The 16,141-nt window shown below is 44.1% G+C and overlaps 1 protein-coding gene across 4 annotated transcripts in view; it reads left to right on the forward strand.

Moving 5' to 3' along the window:
- Nucleotides 1–13,508: 13,508 nt before the first annotated feature.
- LOC105034497 (uncharacterized) overlaps nt 13,509–16,141 on the forward strand; it is a 45,314-nt gene continuing 42,681 nt past the window's right edge. The window contains exons 1-5 of one of the 4 annotated variants that reach the window (XR_012136861.1): nt 13,509–13,852; nt 13,986–14,053; nt 15,385–15,504; nt 15,584–15,657; nt 16,064–16,115. Coding sequence is in view for 3 of the 4 variants with exons in the window: in XM_010909687.3 (XP_010907989.1) it covers nt 13,731–13,852; nt 13,986–14,053; nt 15,385–15,504; nt 15,584–15,657; nt 16,064–16,115 (436 nt within the window). In the remaining variant the exon portion in view is untranslated. The remainder of the gene's footprint in view (nt 13,853–13,985; nt 14,054–15,384; nt 15,505–15,583; nt 15,658–16,063; nt 16,116–16,141) is intronic. The other 3 variants (XM_010909688.3, XM_010909689.3, XM_010909687.3) reach the window with 3 other exon arrangements.

Raw genomic sequence — 16,141 nt, forward strand, 5'->3', positions numbered from 1 at the left:
TATGGGACCTTTGATTTTACTCCAGGTGTGGGCCTGAGATAGGTTTCCATCTATAACTCTTCGTAGATTACTTTAGCCTCTTATAAATCTTATTATGAATTTGGTAGGTAGACGTGCATTACCAGTTGGTCCTCTAGCCATGAGGTATGTAATTGTATGTACCATTACAATGTTCAAACTCTAAGTTTTTGTATTTGAAGTACACTTGTATGTACCATTATAATTTTATTATGTAGGTGGAGAGATGCTTTTGAGGTGATGGAGGTTTCTACCCATGTTTTACTAAGTTATCGGCATCATCTTGATCGTCTCGAATTTAAGCAAGTATAAACATAATTGATTTATATTATTTGGATAATCTCCTAGAACGACTATGTTCATATTCCTTATACTTAATCCTATGGATGAAAAGATTGTATGGCAGCCATATACTCCTCTGGTCCTAGCAGGTCTATCAGATTATTATTTTAGTGGACAGCATATATGGCGACGTTTGGTGATACTTTTATGCTTTTTTATCATCGAGTGGCACTATCCAGATAGAGTGATGCACCAGTTCGGATTATGACAGACTATTTCAGAGATTTGTGATACGGATTCCAGACTTCATTATATCGACCTTCGGGGGCGAGCCGATCATGACTAGAGAAGAATTCATAAGCAGTGGGTTGCACTTTGGCAGAATTGATAGGATTATATTGTAGACGGTCCAGCAGCCGACGATATGATGGACTATTATGATGACTACATGGAGTGGTATTGTCACATTACGCATCAATTCATTTATCGTGGTGGAGCGATGATTAACTATCTGATAAAGTTTCATATTTTACTTTTTATTTTCTATGATTTACACAGATTTATTTGCCTACTGCTCATCCTTTGTTTGTGTCAGAGTGACAGTCTGATGAGGATTTATCGTTTCGCTCATCCAAACTCGTTATCCATATTTGAGCAGCTCATCTAGGATATTTGTACTTTAGGCCTCTATGCCATCCGACAGCATGCTCGTATCTCCACTGATATCCACGTTCATGGCCCTGGCACTACAGAGTCCACTCCTTCACCTTTCATGCATCCCTCATCATCAGGAGCACCAGCATTGCATAGAGGAGGTACCAGACAATATTGCTCATCATCATTTTCAATCTCGGATCTTCCATCATTCAGTTCATATATGCCCTCGCCCGTGTATATGCATAACAATATGACCTAGTTTCAGTCCATAGAGGAGACTATAGCACATTTTGAGTATGCAGCGGTTGAGTACGAGGGATTGAGTGAGGGTCCGATAGAGCATCATATCGAGTCACACGAAGGTCCGAGTGAGCATCATATCGAGGAGCATGACGGTCTGATTGATGGTCTGGATGAGCATCGTACTGAAGAGGGACCAAGTAAGGCTCCACCTATGGGTCATCGAGTGCAACCTGCAAGGAAGAAGCGAAGACCGCCTTGTGGCACATAATGTATATACTTTTATATTTTTTCATGTTTGTAGGATGTATGAATTTATGGATTTATAGTATCACACATGTTTTATTTAATATATTTTGGCATGCCAAAGGAGATTTATGGATTTATCTAAGCAAAAAATATTTAACAAAAAAATTATGGTCCTAATAATTTAACAAAAAAATTAAAAAAAATTAAAAAAAACTTAAACTGACCTAACGGTCGATCGGCTACATCCTGTAGTTGACTGCATGGGCACATTTTGCGTGCCATAGTGGTCGACCGGATAGGCCGACCTGGGTCGATCAATCAGCTCGATCTACAACGGTGGATCGAAATTACTAGGTGGTCGACCGCATGCAAAGAGAATTGGGCTCTTGGTCGATCGGCCTGAGGTTCCGGGCTCCATCGATCGGCTCGGTGGGCCTCGATCGATCGAAATTCTCAGGTGGTCGATCATAATGGCATGGCTTGCATGCCACAGTGGTCAATCGGCCTAAGGTTTCGGGCTCAATCGATCGGCTCGGTGGGCCTCGATCGATCAGAATTCTTAGGCAATTGACTGCAATAACATGGCTTGTGTGCCATAATGGTCGACCGACCTAAGGTTCTGAACTTAATTGGTCGGCTCGGTGGGCCTCGATCGATCGATTTCCTCAGGTAGTCGACCACCCTGATCAATTTTCAATATATTTTTCAAATTAATTTTTTTTAAATTTTTTTATAATTATTGATTGGATACTAATTATTGATTAACCACTTTGCTGCCAAAATCATATCTTAAATTTCACATAATTTTGATTAGATTACAAGATTTCTCATCTAAAATGACAGCAAAAGAAGAAAGATACATATGCTTACATCAAATCGAAGTGCATTATCTAAAAATAAATGAAAAAGATGACAGATTTTTGAGTGAAGCCTTACATACTGCAACCAATTGCTGAAGTTTAATCATCTGGACAGGATCCTATGGTGGTGGAAGAAATTGATGATAAAAATGTTGTATGAACTGATCAAATCATCCAAATCCCTCATCCAATTGGGCACCCATCTGTGCAAATCCCTCATCCAGTCGAGAATCTACATGTGCAAATCTCTCGCTAATAGATATCTCCAAGGCATCTATACGAGCAGATAATACATGCTGATCGAATGACTGCTGATTGAACTGTGTAGTATATGTAGGCTGCTCTCTATCGATAGGCTGACCACTTCCTTCACCATCATGTTCTTCTTCATCTACTGTAGACGTACGCATCCATATTGTTGGTACAGAATTCTGCCGACGCTGGAGAAGCTGGAGTTGAGATGACCGCGACCACCGTCGGGACTTGCAAGGAAAGTCTAAACCAAAGTTGGGGGTGCTCCGGCAAGACCCTTCAACGCTCAAGTCAGTACTCTGCTTCAACAGAAATGGATCACTCAAATAAAATTTTGACAGAATTTCGAGATAGAGTTTAGAGCTTAGAAAAAAACGTATCTGGAGGTCCCTTTTTATAGACGGAGAGTGTAACTGATTGACAGCGACGTCTGTAACTGCCTGGTAGTGGGCCGTTCGGGGCCACACAGAGTTTGTTACAGAGAGTAGTGGCGTCAGGGGGCCGTTCAGAGCCACGTGGAGTTTGTTATGGAGAGTAGTGGCGTCAGGGGGCCGTTCAGGGCCACGTGGAGTTTGTTATGGAGAGTGGAGTGGTGTCCGTTGTCGTGACTTGTCAAAGAATTCAAACTTGATGGCTGAAGCTCGACTGGGACATCTGATGGAGCGGAATGGCTCTCTGTTTCTGCAATCTAAGAGAAGCTTGGATGTCTTCGAGGTTGCTGACGAATCCACTGTTATCGGGTGCCTTGGGTGCTGATTGGGCGTTGATGTTGCAGACGAAAATCATCTGCTGTAGAAGCTTGGATGGAGACTTTCTGTTGGAGAAGTCTGGTAAGAGTCCAGTTGCTAGGAGAGTCCATCTGGAATTTGCCTGATGTAGAAGCTCATTTGTAAATTGCCCATCGGAGAGGTCCGATTTCATGAGAAATTCGACAGAGGGTCGTCCGACAGTGGAGTTCGGATGGCACTGTGGAGGTTCGTCCGCTGGAGGAGTCTTGAGGATACTAGGGAAGGTCGAACGTTGGAGGAGTCTGGGATTCAATTCTGTCATAGAAGTTCGGATGGAGTCGACTTTTGTAGGAGGCTAAAAGGAGGTCGCTTATTGTAGAAGTTCGATCGAAGATCGATTGTCGTGGAAGCTCGGATGGAGATTTTTTATTGTAGAAGCTCGGAGTAGTGACCTGGCTGGTGGAGCCTGTCCCATTATAGAAGCTCGCCTGTGATCCATCCACTGTAGGAGCTCGGCTAGGATCCAGCTATGTAGGAGCTCGGGTGAAGCCCACTTGCAATAGAAGTTTAGAGTAGAGATCCGACTGGTGGAGCCCTTCCGTTGTCGAAATTCATCTGGGATCCATCCACTGTAGGAGTTCGGCTGAAATTTGATTCTCGTAGGAGCTCAGATAGAATCTGAAAGGTGGTCAATCATCGTAGAAACTTGGATAGAGTCTGGTTATTGTAGAAATCCCACTGTCGGAGAAGCTCGGACATTGACGAAGTCCGAAAGAAGTTCGGAGTAGAGTCATCCGTGGCCGAAAGAAGTCTGGAAGGGATTTGGAGAATAGTCAATCACTGTAGAAAATCGGCTGATAGTGAAGCTCAGAAAGCGTTTAGAGTAGCTCGGTAGATGAATGGAGGAGCTCATTATCGAAGAAGTCCGGATGGTATTATGGAAGCTCGGACGGTCGAGGGAGTTCAGAAAGATGCCACACAAGGTCAGAAGCTGGAAAAGCCCTGGAAGGGTTGGCCTTTTACAAACTTCGGCTGGGGGTATTTTATACCCAACACCAGTCCTCCTACTTTTGAGTTCGAATTTCGAATGAAGGAAGTACAGAAAAATTTTCACAACCGAAGTTGCTTCCTTTGATTTTCGTACTCAATTATTTTCAGATATTTTGGCATTTGGCACGTTGATGTCGGAGCCTTTTCAAATCGAGGTGATCCGAAAAGATTTTTTCGAAATTTCTGCTGGAGCGTTGCTCTAGGTACGGTGCAATAATGGCTCTGTCAGCTATCAGCCACTTTTAGCCACCTGCCATGATGAGTGGGACATGCGGCGAGTGCAGGTTGGCCAGAGGAGATCCGCAATCATTACTGCACCGGGTCCTGTTGCTTATTTAAACCCGCTCCCCTCTTCCAGGGATTTCACTTTTCTTGAGAGTCCTGTTGGTGTCCTTCTTCTTCCCCGAGAGTTCCATCCCTCTCGGCCTTAGGCGTTCTTTGAGTCGATCCCTATCTCTGCATCTCTGCACCTCTCAAACCAATTTAGGTTAGTTTTAGAACTTCCCTCTTCTCTTTTTTTTTTCTTCCCTACTGCTTCCCCTTTCTCTTATTCTATTTCTGAGCCATGTCGATCTTCTTTTATTGCAGACATGGACACAGGCGTAGCTCGGAGGTTAGCCCAGGGTTTCAAGACCCACAAGAGAAAAGGTGCCGCGACTTCGGGATTGGTGAAGAGAGCTAGGATAGGAGAGATGAGCTCGGCCGTGCCTGCCCAGGTGGCCGTTGCCGTCGACGCTCCCTCTGACATCGAGCCCGAAGTCCCCCGAGCCTCTTCAAGAAGCCCCCCGACCGAGGTTCCCATTCCAGAAGCTCATCCAGAGGGTGCGTCGGGGGCCGAAAGGAGGAGGAGAAAGAAGACCCTGACCTGCAAGAGCCGCAACCGCAAGGCTGCCATCGAGGGGGCCGATGGCTCCGAGGAAGATTCAGGAGAAAATCCCTTTAACAATAGGGATTTAATAAAGAGGTTGGTCAAAGGGTGCATTCTGCCCGAGGTCATCCACAGGATTGTCCATGCTGATCCTGAGCAGCGGGTCTGGGACTCTCTAGGATTCTTTCTTGAGGTAGCTCAATTCACTTTTTTCTTCTTCTTGCTTCTTTACTTAGTTTACTCCTTAGCTTTTATATTGACTCCCCGACCGCTCTTACAGATTGGACATCAACTCATCGTCAACATCGAGGTGATGAAGAACACCAAGAAGGAGGCAGCTCAGGCAGAGGAAGATCACTTGGCCGAGGCCACCTGCCTCAAGGAGAAGATCGTCGAGGTTGCAAGTCTCTAGGAGGCATTGCAGGAGGAGGGGCAAACCTCATTTGAACTGAGGACCACCTTGGAGGAGGAAAGAAAGAAGGTAGAGGCTGAGGTCTCCGAGCTGAAGGCGCAGGTCTCTGAGCTGAAGGTGCAGATCCCATCCCTAGTCTCGGAGGTAGGGGCCCGAGTAGTGGAGGAGTTCAAGACCTCCTCCGAGATGGAGGATCTGCAGGTTCAATTCGGTCAGGATGCCTTCATCAAGGGCTTCGAGCTCTGCCAAGAGAAGGTGGTCGGAAAGTTTTTCGAACTGGACCTCAACTTTCTGGATGAGACGTCTGACGATGAAGTCGGACCTTTCGAAGCCGCTGTCGGTCCTCCTCTAGTCGGAACCTCTTTGACTGTCGTGGCTACCGCGACCGACCTTCCGAGTGCATCGAGCCCCTCCACTTCTGTCCCAGAGGTCCGAAACCTCTAATTTTATATTTTTCCTTTGTGGTGGCTTTTCTTCGTTCTCTTGTACTTAAAAACTATTTAATCAATGAAATCGGATTCTTCTTTAGAGAGAGCTCTTTTTTCTTCTTCTGCATTCTTTTCCTTCTCTTTTATCTTCTTGCACTAATTTGAGTTGTGGCGCTTTTGTCTCCCAACGACAGTGCACTGTCGAAGCTCTTCCCCTACCACAGGAGATTCCTCTGAAGTCGATGATCTGAGACCTCAGAAGGAAAGTTCGTCACTTGATGAAGAAATTCAAGAAGCTGGATGATGAACTTCATTGGCTGAGGAAGAGCCATTCGAAAGTCACTACGGAGGCTACTCGCTTTCGGGACCTCCACAAAAAGGGTTTCATGGAATACACCCAGAGGAAGGCCGACTTCGTGGCAGAGCTTGAGGAACTCCGAAAATGCACCAGCGATCGATCTTGGACTCAGGCTTCCAAGATCAGCTCTCTTGAAGTTGAGCTGGCGACTGCATGGGAGAAGATCAGCCAGTTGGAAGGGAGCTCGTCCTAGCTCGCAACTCAGGCTGACCACGACTGAGACTGGTCAAAGAAATTCTCCGACCTTCAAAAGCAGCTGCAGGACGTCGAGGCGAACTATAACGCCTACCGAGTCGGCTGGTGCGGGCAAATAGACGACTACCGAAGGAAGCTCAAGACGGTGACTGACGAAGTTGCCCGCCTTCAGAGGCAGTTGTCTGAAAAAGTTCAAGTCGTCTCTGCACAAGGCTCCGACGAGCTCTGCTCTTTGAGGAGGACCATGAAAGAACTGTCTGTGGCTCTTGGGCAGGAGAAGGCCGAACTGCAGCGGCTGAAGATTCAGCTGGCTTAGGAGCAGCAGGCAGTCAAGGATGCCGAGGTGGAGTCCGAGGTTCTGAGGAAGAGGCTTCGGGAGTCAGAGGGCGAAAGCCGACGGTTCCACAGATGTACCGGGAGATGCTGCTAAGAAAGATGGAACTGGAAGAAGAAGTCGAAAACTTAAAGCAAACCCTAATAATGACTGAAACCGAGAGCTCGAAGTCGGAAGAAGCCGAGCTTCCTTAGAGCTTCTTTTACCTTTTGTTCTTCCATGTATTCTTTTTCTTTTCTTGTCGTTTTTCTTTTTTGGCCTTCAAAGGCTTTGTAATGTATACTTCACTAATGAAATGAAAAAAAAAAATTCCATTATCTTGTCCATTCTTGCATTAAGTTGTCGTTTATCGAACTTCTTTTATCTTTTATCTTATTCGATATCGACGTTGTTTGAAGGTTCCTGATCGTCGTCGTGTTGATTCGCCCTGAGGGACTGAAAATTTTTGACAAAGGTTTTCTTCCTCGTTGAGATGAGGTCCCTTGAGTCTTTGCCTTCTAAGGCATTGTAATGCACACTTTACTAATGAAATGAAAAAGAATTTTTCTCATTATCTCATCTATTCTTGCTTTGAGTTGTTGTTTACCGAACTTATTTTGTCTTTTGTCTTGTTCGATGTCGATGTTGTTTAGAGGTTTCTGATCGTCGTCGTGTTGATTTGCCCTTTTTGTTCATGACCGTAGGTCTTTTCGAGGCCATTTGAGTTTGACACTTCCTCCCGGTGCTCGAGCTTGGAGGTTCGAACTTCTCGTTACCTTGAGGAAGTCGATTTTTCCTCGACCTGTGTTGAGTTCCCTCTTAGAGACTAAGGATTTTTGATAAGAGTCTCCTTCCTTGTTAAGACGAGGTCCCTTATGTTTTTGATGTAGTTTATTTTTTCCTTATCACTGGTGTAGTTCGTCACTTTTTCTTTTTATCTCCCCTCTCTTTTTTTATATTTGGGTGAGGGTTTTCCCTCCGCTCTTAGCAAGGGTTGTAGGGATGCAAAGGAGCCGTTGAGGAGGCTTTTCTCCTCATCTGATCTTGAACGACTAGGTCTTCGTTTGTGTCAGGATGAGGTTCTCCTCCTGTTCCCGACATAGTCAATTTCAGCTCATGCTAGGACGAGGTTTTCCTCCTGTTCCTAATAGGGCTGTGGGGGCACGTAAGGGCCGTTGCAAGGGCCTCTCCCTCCATCCGGTCTCTAAATAATTGGACCTTCGACTTTACTCATGTTAGGATGAGATTCTCCTCCTGTTCCTAACATGGCTGTGGAGGCACATAAGGGCCATTGTAAGGGCCTCTCCCCCCATTTGATCTTTAAATAATCGGGCCTTCGACTTTGCTCATATTAGGACGAGGTTCTCCTTCTGTTCCTAACATGACTGTGGGGGCACATAAGGGCCGTTGTAAGGGCCTCTCCCCCCATCCGATCTTTAAATAATCGGGCCTTCGACTTTGCTCATATTAGGACGAGGTTCTCCTCCTATTCCTAACATGACTGTGGGGGCACATAAGGACCGTTGTAAGGGCCTCTCCCCCCATCCGATCTTTAAATAATTGGGCCTTCAACTTTGCTCGTGTTAGGACGAGGTTCTCCTCCTGTTTCTAACACGCTTAGTTTCGATTGTCGAAAGGAGCTACTTCTTATCGTTATGAGCTCATACCAAAAGAAAAGATATGCGAATATGGAAGAAACTTTTATTTAAGGCAAAGTTACTGGTAATACATTCGTAGATTTTTCGAATCTCATAGCCGCGGAAGGTTTGCTCCCCATCGGGGTCCTCCAGAGATGGAGTTGATGATCCCAATTGGAAGCTGATCTTCAGGCTGCTTCTCCCTCCTTGGCGGCTCCAGTTGCGATAGGGCCCTCGGTCGATCTTTCCTACCTTCAGGTCAGCGTCGAATGAATCTGTTGAGCTGATCTCGTCTGATGAGCTCCTCGATCTCGTCTCAAAACTGAATGCACTCCTCCATGTCGTGGCTGTGGTCACGATGATAGAGGCAGAACTTGTTAGGGTTGCACTTTTCGAGGTGTGTGCGCATCCTTTCCGACCTCGACAGCTACTCCCTGACCTCTATCAGCACTTGGATTTTCGATGCGTTGAGAGGAATGTAGCTGTGGAATCTTCCTGGGGGAGAGCCCCGACAAACTCTGTGGTTTGGGCTTTTCTGCCTACGAGCCCGGGGAGGAGTCTGGACATGCTTGTGTCCGGAGGGAGTTCGAGAACGTGGCCGAGCTTCACTCAGTCTTTTTTCAACTACGGGCTTGCTGGAGTCTCCCGCCTGTCGCTCCTTCGCGACCTCCTCATCCTTCATCTTGAAGGCTTCTTCTGCTCGGGCATATCCTTCGGCCTGAGCCAGCAAATCAGCAAAGTTCCTGGGATACTTCTTTTCCAGAAAAAATAGAAGATCGTTCTTTTGAAGACCGCCCTTCAGGACGGCCATCGCGACCGATTGGTCTAAGTTCCGGACCTCCAACGCGGCGATGTTAAAACGGTTGACGTAAGCTCGGATGGATTCTCCCTCCTTTTGCTTGATGTTGATGAGGGACTCCGAACCTCTCCGGAGACGTCGACTGCTGACGAAATGAGCAACGAACTGGTGGCTCATCTGATCAAAAGAGAAGATAGTACTCGACTTCAGTGTCAAGTACCAATTTCTTGCTACTCTCTTCAAGGTAGACGGGAAAGCTCGGCACAGGATAGCATCTGGTACGCCATGGAGCAGCATCATTGTCCGGAAGGCCTCCAGGTGGTCAACTGGATCCGAGATCCCGTCGTAGCTCTTGAATTAGGGGAGCTTGAAGTTCGGCGGGATTGGCTCTTGCATGATTATTTGAGAGAAAGGAGGGTCAGTGCAGATGTCCTCATCGTAAGCAGTGGGAGCATGGTGGAGCTCTTCGATCCGTCGATTCATCTCTCAGAATCTTTGATCCAGGAGGTCCTCTCGACTGTGAGTCTCGAGGGACTTCTGGTGGAATGGAGGTAGGAACTCTCCGGGGGTGGAATCGTGATCGGATAGTGGGCTCTCTGCCTTCTGCTTCTCCTTTCTGGGGAAGACAGGGCGACTTGCCCAAGTGGCCCGCCCAGTCGTCAGATTCTGGAACTCCGACGATACTCTTTCCAGCCGTACTGATGCCTGCGGCTGCTGCTGCATGGCCTGCACTACTTCGGTGAGGCTCCTGACCTGCTAAACTAGCAAGTCAAACTGCTCCATACCGATTGTCGTCGTCGGAGGAGGAGAAGCCTGAAAAACTGAAGATGAGACTGGAGCTTGCGGAGCTCGTTGAGATCTGACCGCGAAGGCCATGGATCACCTGGTGGATGCCTTTCGAGGAGGCATCAAGTGGAGATCTGGCAGGAGAAAGAGAAGAAGATATCGGAGAAGATGATTGGAGACAGTCCCGTTGAGCACTCCTTTAAGAACAAGGGTACTGCGAAGACACACGCCCTCCTTCTAGCACTAATTCTGTTGGTGCAGAATTCCGCCGACGTCGGAGAAGCTGGAGTTGAGATGACCGCGGCCGCCGTCGGGACCTGCAAGAGAAGTCTAAACCGGAGTTGGGGGTGCTCCGACAAGACCCTCTGACGCTCAAGTCAGTACTCTGCTTCAACAGAAATGGAGCACTCAAATAAAATTTTGGCAGAGTTTCGAGATAGAGTTTAGAGCTTAGAGAAGAATGTATCTGGGGGTCTCTTTTTATAGACGGAGAGCATAACTGATTGACAGCGACGTCTGTAACCATCTAGTAGTGGGCCGTTTGGGGCCATGCGGAGTTTGTTACAGAGAGTAGTGGCATCAGGGGGTCGTTCAGGGTCACGTGGAGTTTGTTATGGAGAGTAGTAGTGTCAGGGGGCCGTTCAGGGCCACGTGGAGTTTGTTATGGAGAGTGAAGTGGTGTCCGTTGTCGTGACTTGCCAGAGAGTTTGGGCTTGATGGCTGAAGCTCGGTTGGGATGTCTGATGGAGCGGAATGACTTTCTGTTTCTGCAATCTAAGAGAAGCTCGGATGTCTCCGAGGTTGCTGATGAATCCACTGTTGTCGAGTGCCTTGGGTGCTGATTGGGTGCTGATATTGCAAGCAGAAATCATCCACTGTAGAAGCTCGGACGGAGACTTTCTGTTGGAGAAGTCCGGTAAGAGTTCAGTTGCTAGGAGAGTCCGTCTGGAATTTACCTGATGTAGAAGCTTGTCTGTAGATTGCCCGTCGGAGAGGTTCAGTTTCATGAGGAATCCGACAGAGGGTCGTCCGACAGTGGAGTTCGGATGGCGCTATGGAGGTTCGTCCGCTGGAGGAGTCTTGAGGACACTGGAGAAGGTCGAACGTTGGAGGAGTCCGGGATTCAATTCTGTCGTAGAAGTTCGGACGGAGTCCAGCTCTTGTAGGAGGCTGAAAGGAGGCTGCTTATTGTAGAAGCTCGGTCGAAGATCAGTTGTCGTGGAAGCTCGGATGGAGATTTTTTATTATAGAAGCTTGGAGTAGTGACCTGGCTGGTGGAGCCTGTCCCGTTGTAGAAGCTCGCCTGTGATCCATCCACTGTAGAAGCTCGGTTGGGATTCGGCTATGTAGGAGCTCGGGTGAAGCCCACTTGCAATAGAAGTTCGAAGTAGAGATCTGGCTGGTGGAGCCCTTCCGTTGTCGAAATTCGTCTGGGATCCATTCACTGTAGGAGTTCGACTGAAATCCAATTCTCGTAGGAGCTTAGATGGAATTCGGAAGGTGGTCGACCATCGTAAAAACTTGGATTGAGTCTAGTTACTGTAGAAATTCTACTGTCGGAGAAGCTGGGACATTGACGAAGTCTGAAAGAAGTTCGGAGTAGAGTCGTCTGTGACCGGAAGAAGTCTGGAAGGGATTCAGAGAATAGTCGATCACTGTAGAAAATCGGCTGATAGTGAAGCTCAGAAAGCATTTGGAGCAGCCCGGTAGATGAATGGAGGAGCTCATTGTCGGAGAAGCCCGGATGATATTATGGAAGCTCGGACGGTCGAGGGAGTTCAGAAAGACACCACACAAGGTCGGAAGCCGGAAAAGCCCTGGAAGGGTCGGCCTTTTACAAACTTCGGCTGGGAGTACTTTACACCCAACACATACCCCATCATGAAATGTATACCTCATACGTCTTAGAGATGCAGGATTATAAATATCACTATGTTTAACCTTGATAACTTCATCATCAGCCGTGATGTGGACATCAAATGTCTCAAATATAGCAATCAGAATAGCTCCATATGGCAAGATGGTTTTTGAACTTTGAACACATTCATTCATATAAAACATCATTAAATAGGGCAAATTAATTCTATCACCTAAAAGAACCATTCTGAGGAGATAAATATCTAAATATGGTACGTGTTCTCTATGACCTTCTCTGGGCAGGAAATTAAACGTAAAAATATGATGGATTAACCTAGTTTCAAGTGGCAATAGATTTGCATCAGATTTAGCGGTCACACTTATATTGTCCTCAAAAATAGTTCTAATACAGGAGGTATAGTCTAATACTGAATGATTCTAAACAGTACTACTATTGAAAAATCTATCACCATCTGATGGAATATCCAAAATTTGACCTAAAACTTCACAGTCAAATTCAATCAATTGTCCTTTAATATACGATGAAATAGAATAAGATTTACTATTAAAACTAAAATTACTATAAAAATAATGAACCAGAGTAGGATATATTGGCTTGTTGAGTATAATTATAGATAGTCAACCCATCCTTTCAAACAAAAATTTAATACGAAAATCACTAAAACTATTTAAATCGACTATTCTACCTCCTACAACTTTTCTTTTAGAAAAATTTGATTAAAATTTTTTACTACACTCACTATTTAGAAAAAAAGACTCTTCATACCTATGAGATGGTTGCTTTCCTTTCTTTATTCGAGCCCTCTTTCTTTTCGACAAAACATCACTTTTTTTTTAAAACCATAATCGATTTTAAGAAGGGAGATCAGAATTTGTGGACTAAATGCATTAATACAAGGAAATTTCTGAAAATCTCAATGAGAAGTAAGAAGGGTTGGAGGTGGATTTAAAGACAATGAAATCATTGGTTGGACCTATAATTTCTCGAATTCATGGGTTGAATCCATAAATTTATGTAACGGCAAAAATTTTAAAAAAAATTGTAGGTTAAACTCACGAATACAAGAATTCGTGGGTTCAACTCATGAATTTTGTTCAAATTTTAAAAAAATATTTATTGAGAACTTCGTGGGCTGGATCCATGAATTTTTGAATTCGTGAGTTAGACCCATGGATCCATTTAATTAATTGTGGATCCAACCCATGAATTTAAATATCAAAATTCGTGCATCCAACTCATGTGGATTAAAGAATTCGTGAGTTTAATCTATAAATTATCTACGTGGATTATAAATTTATGGGTTGAACCTGCGGATTTATCCAATATGATCACTTCTTCGCGATAATATCGTAAGAAATTTATGAGCCACGATATTCTAAAAATATTTTATTTAAAATATATTATTTTAAAAAAAAATCTTGAAGCGGAAACCGAATCGAAAAGATTAAAAAAAATCCTCACAAATGACTCGGCTGTTGTGGGATCGTTGATCCAGCGATTGACGTACACAACCTGAAGCTATCTTGATTTCGGCACATTTCGCACGTCTATCATTTTACCCTCTTTCAATAGCGGAATCCATGTCGGTCTCGGGCCACCACCGAGATTGACGAGGTCTCCGGTATTAAAAAGCCTGTTTCAGAGGTGCCGGCCAAGACAGCGTCTGAACTCGCTCGCCATCTGCGGTTTCCTCTGCCTTTGAGCGACCACGCGAGAAAGATGCAGAAAGAAGACGAAGCCGACGATACGATCTGCATAGACGACCACGCGAGAAAGATGCAGAAAGAAGACGAAGCCGACGATACCATCTGCTTAGACGAATCTTTCTTCGTCAATCGCGAGTAATAAAACAATACTCTCTTTCTCGTTCCCTTTTTTGTTTTTTTAATTTATTCCACGGAAAATGTTGAGTTTGCTTTTTGTTTTTGTTCTGAATTTTATTTTTAGTTCCTCTCTGTTTTCATTTTGTTGCAGTTATGATCTCACCACTTTTACATTTGGGTCTCATGTCCTTAATCTCTTCTGCCTTCGCTCTGCTTCTAGTAAGTTTCTGTTCTTATAGCATTCATTTCTTGGAACTCTTTATCTTTCTATAGTAGTATTACGTTGGTTCAGCTTTGTTACTTGGGCCGTCAAAGGTCTAGTCAAATCTATTGGTTTGGTTATTAGCTTTATATAGCTATACTATTTTGCACTGGAGTAGAGGTAGGAGTGGCACCAATAGATTAAAAACCGATCCGCTTAAGATGGTTTTCAAGATATCGAAGAAGGATAGGAAATTTCTTGGTCAATAGTAGTTCTATGTTCCTTGATTTTGGGAGTTTGATTGGTTTCAGTTTTAGCTTGGTTTGTTTAGGTTTTGGATGTTGTATCCGGAAGTGTTTGTGTTGGATCTAGATTAGAAATAGTTGCTGTGATTTTCACACTTAGAGGTAGAGGACTTATCAAGTTAATTTTTTTGTTTATTTATGGTGAATGATTGGCAAGCATAGGTCTTTTGCTAGGTTTTGCTTTCTCAAGCGATATTTTCTTCATTTTGTTATGATGGGAAAATATTGTTAATATGGTATGATAATATTGTTCATTGGTTCTTCTTTTTATTTTTGAATTGGTTGAAAAAAATCATCAAGATTTTTCAAACAGTTTTTTTCCCTTTACATGGTGATGTATCCAATATGTTTAATCAATTTCTCTCCACTTTAATCAGTATTCTATAAAAAATCTCTAGGGTTTTGCTGAATTTTGAATTTTGGCCGTCACAGTTATATGCCGAAACACCAGATTGCTTTTGCTCTCCAATGGAGCTCAGTTCTTCTTTTCTTGATGCTAATTAGGCTGGTGTAGTTTAAGGGATTTCTCATCTCATGGAAGAGCAAGAAGTAGGATGCTGTTTCTTGCATTGCTGAGAGGAAATATCATGTGATCTGTCATACAAAGGTTGTTTACTGTCTCCACACTTGATGGCAACGGTTTCTTGTATTGTTGACAGCCAGACATCAATCGTGTTCTGTCAGAAAGGTTTACCATTAAAATGGACCCACGCCTAAGATATTTTCCATGGATTCTGTAGCAACAAAAAGGATGTTTATTGTTCACCAATTGGCTACATATCGTAATTGAAGTATGGAACTGTGTCAGAAGTAGCTTTTCAACACACACCACTATGTAGGTGCATATGATAGCAGTTTTTTTGATATGCTTAAGGAGATGTACTGCATGAACAACTCGTATCCATCTGTAAATGGAGATTATAAACAGTGCAGCATGGGAGGAATCTAAGATGCTTCTTTCCCTTTTGCATGTTAGATGCAGTTTCTCAAATATTTGAGACTAATGGCTTGCTTTTAATGTATTCCAACAATCTGCATGGCAGCCGATTATGATCTTACTGGGCAATTAGTATGGCCAGGTGCAGTGTTGTTGAACAATTACCTCTCCAAAAATGCTGAAATACTTGATGGGAATTCAGTGATTGAACTAGGATCTGGAGTTGGTAAGCTAATGACTAACCATGTCTTCTTTCTTTGAAGCTCCCGCTTAAAACCAAGAATGTCATTTTTGCCATTTTCCAGGTATTACTGGCATATTGTGCAGCCGATTCTGCCGAGAGGTTGTATTAACTGATCACAATGAAGAAGTTCTTGAGGCAAGGTCTAAGCACCATCTGACCAATTTCTTATTGTTATTTTGTGATACTTGATAGCTATTTTCAGATTTCATATAAGGTGGCAAAACACAATGACAAAAACTATGCTCGAATTTAGATGATAAGTCTCTGCTGCAGAAGTAGACTCTCTCAATCTTTTAATTTGCTATAGTGGAACCATTCAGTAAATGATGCATTTAAAAGTTCAAATAATCAGTCAATAACTAATCAGAGTGTAGTAAACATAGATTACTAACATTTCAGAAAATCTTCTGTGTTGCACACCTTTCCAGGAATCACAGTTTATGTCCAGTGATATCATGCTTGTGTATTCCTCATTACACCCTTTCCTTAAGTTCTTCTTATGATTTTTATATTCTGATTGTTGATAACCGGCCATATTCAGATCATGAAGAAAAACATAAAGCTCCATTTATCTTCAGAATCAAGTTCTCCTGGTAAGAGGTTTCAAGCTTAAAATGCT

Source organism: Elaeis guineensis, chromosome 14, assembly GCF_000442705.2.
Source record: "Elaeis guineensis isolate ETL-2024a chromosome 14, EG11, whole genome shotgun sequence".
Lineage (NCBI taxonomy): Eukaryota > Viridiplantae > Streptophyta > Magnoliopsida > Arecales > Arecaceae > Elaeis > Elaeis guineensis.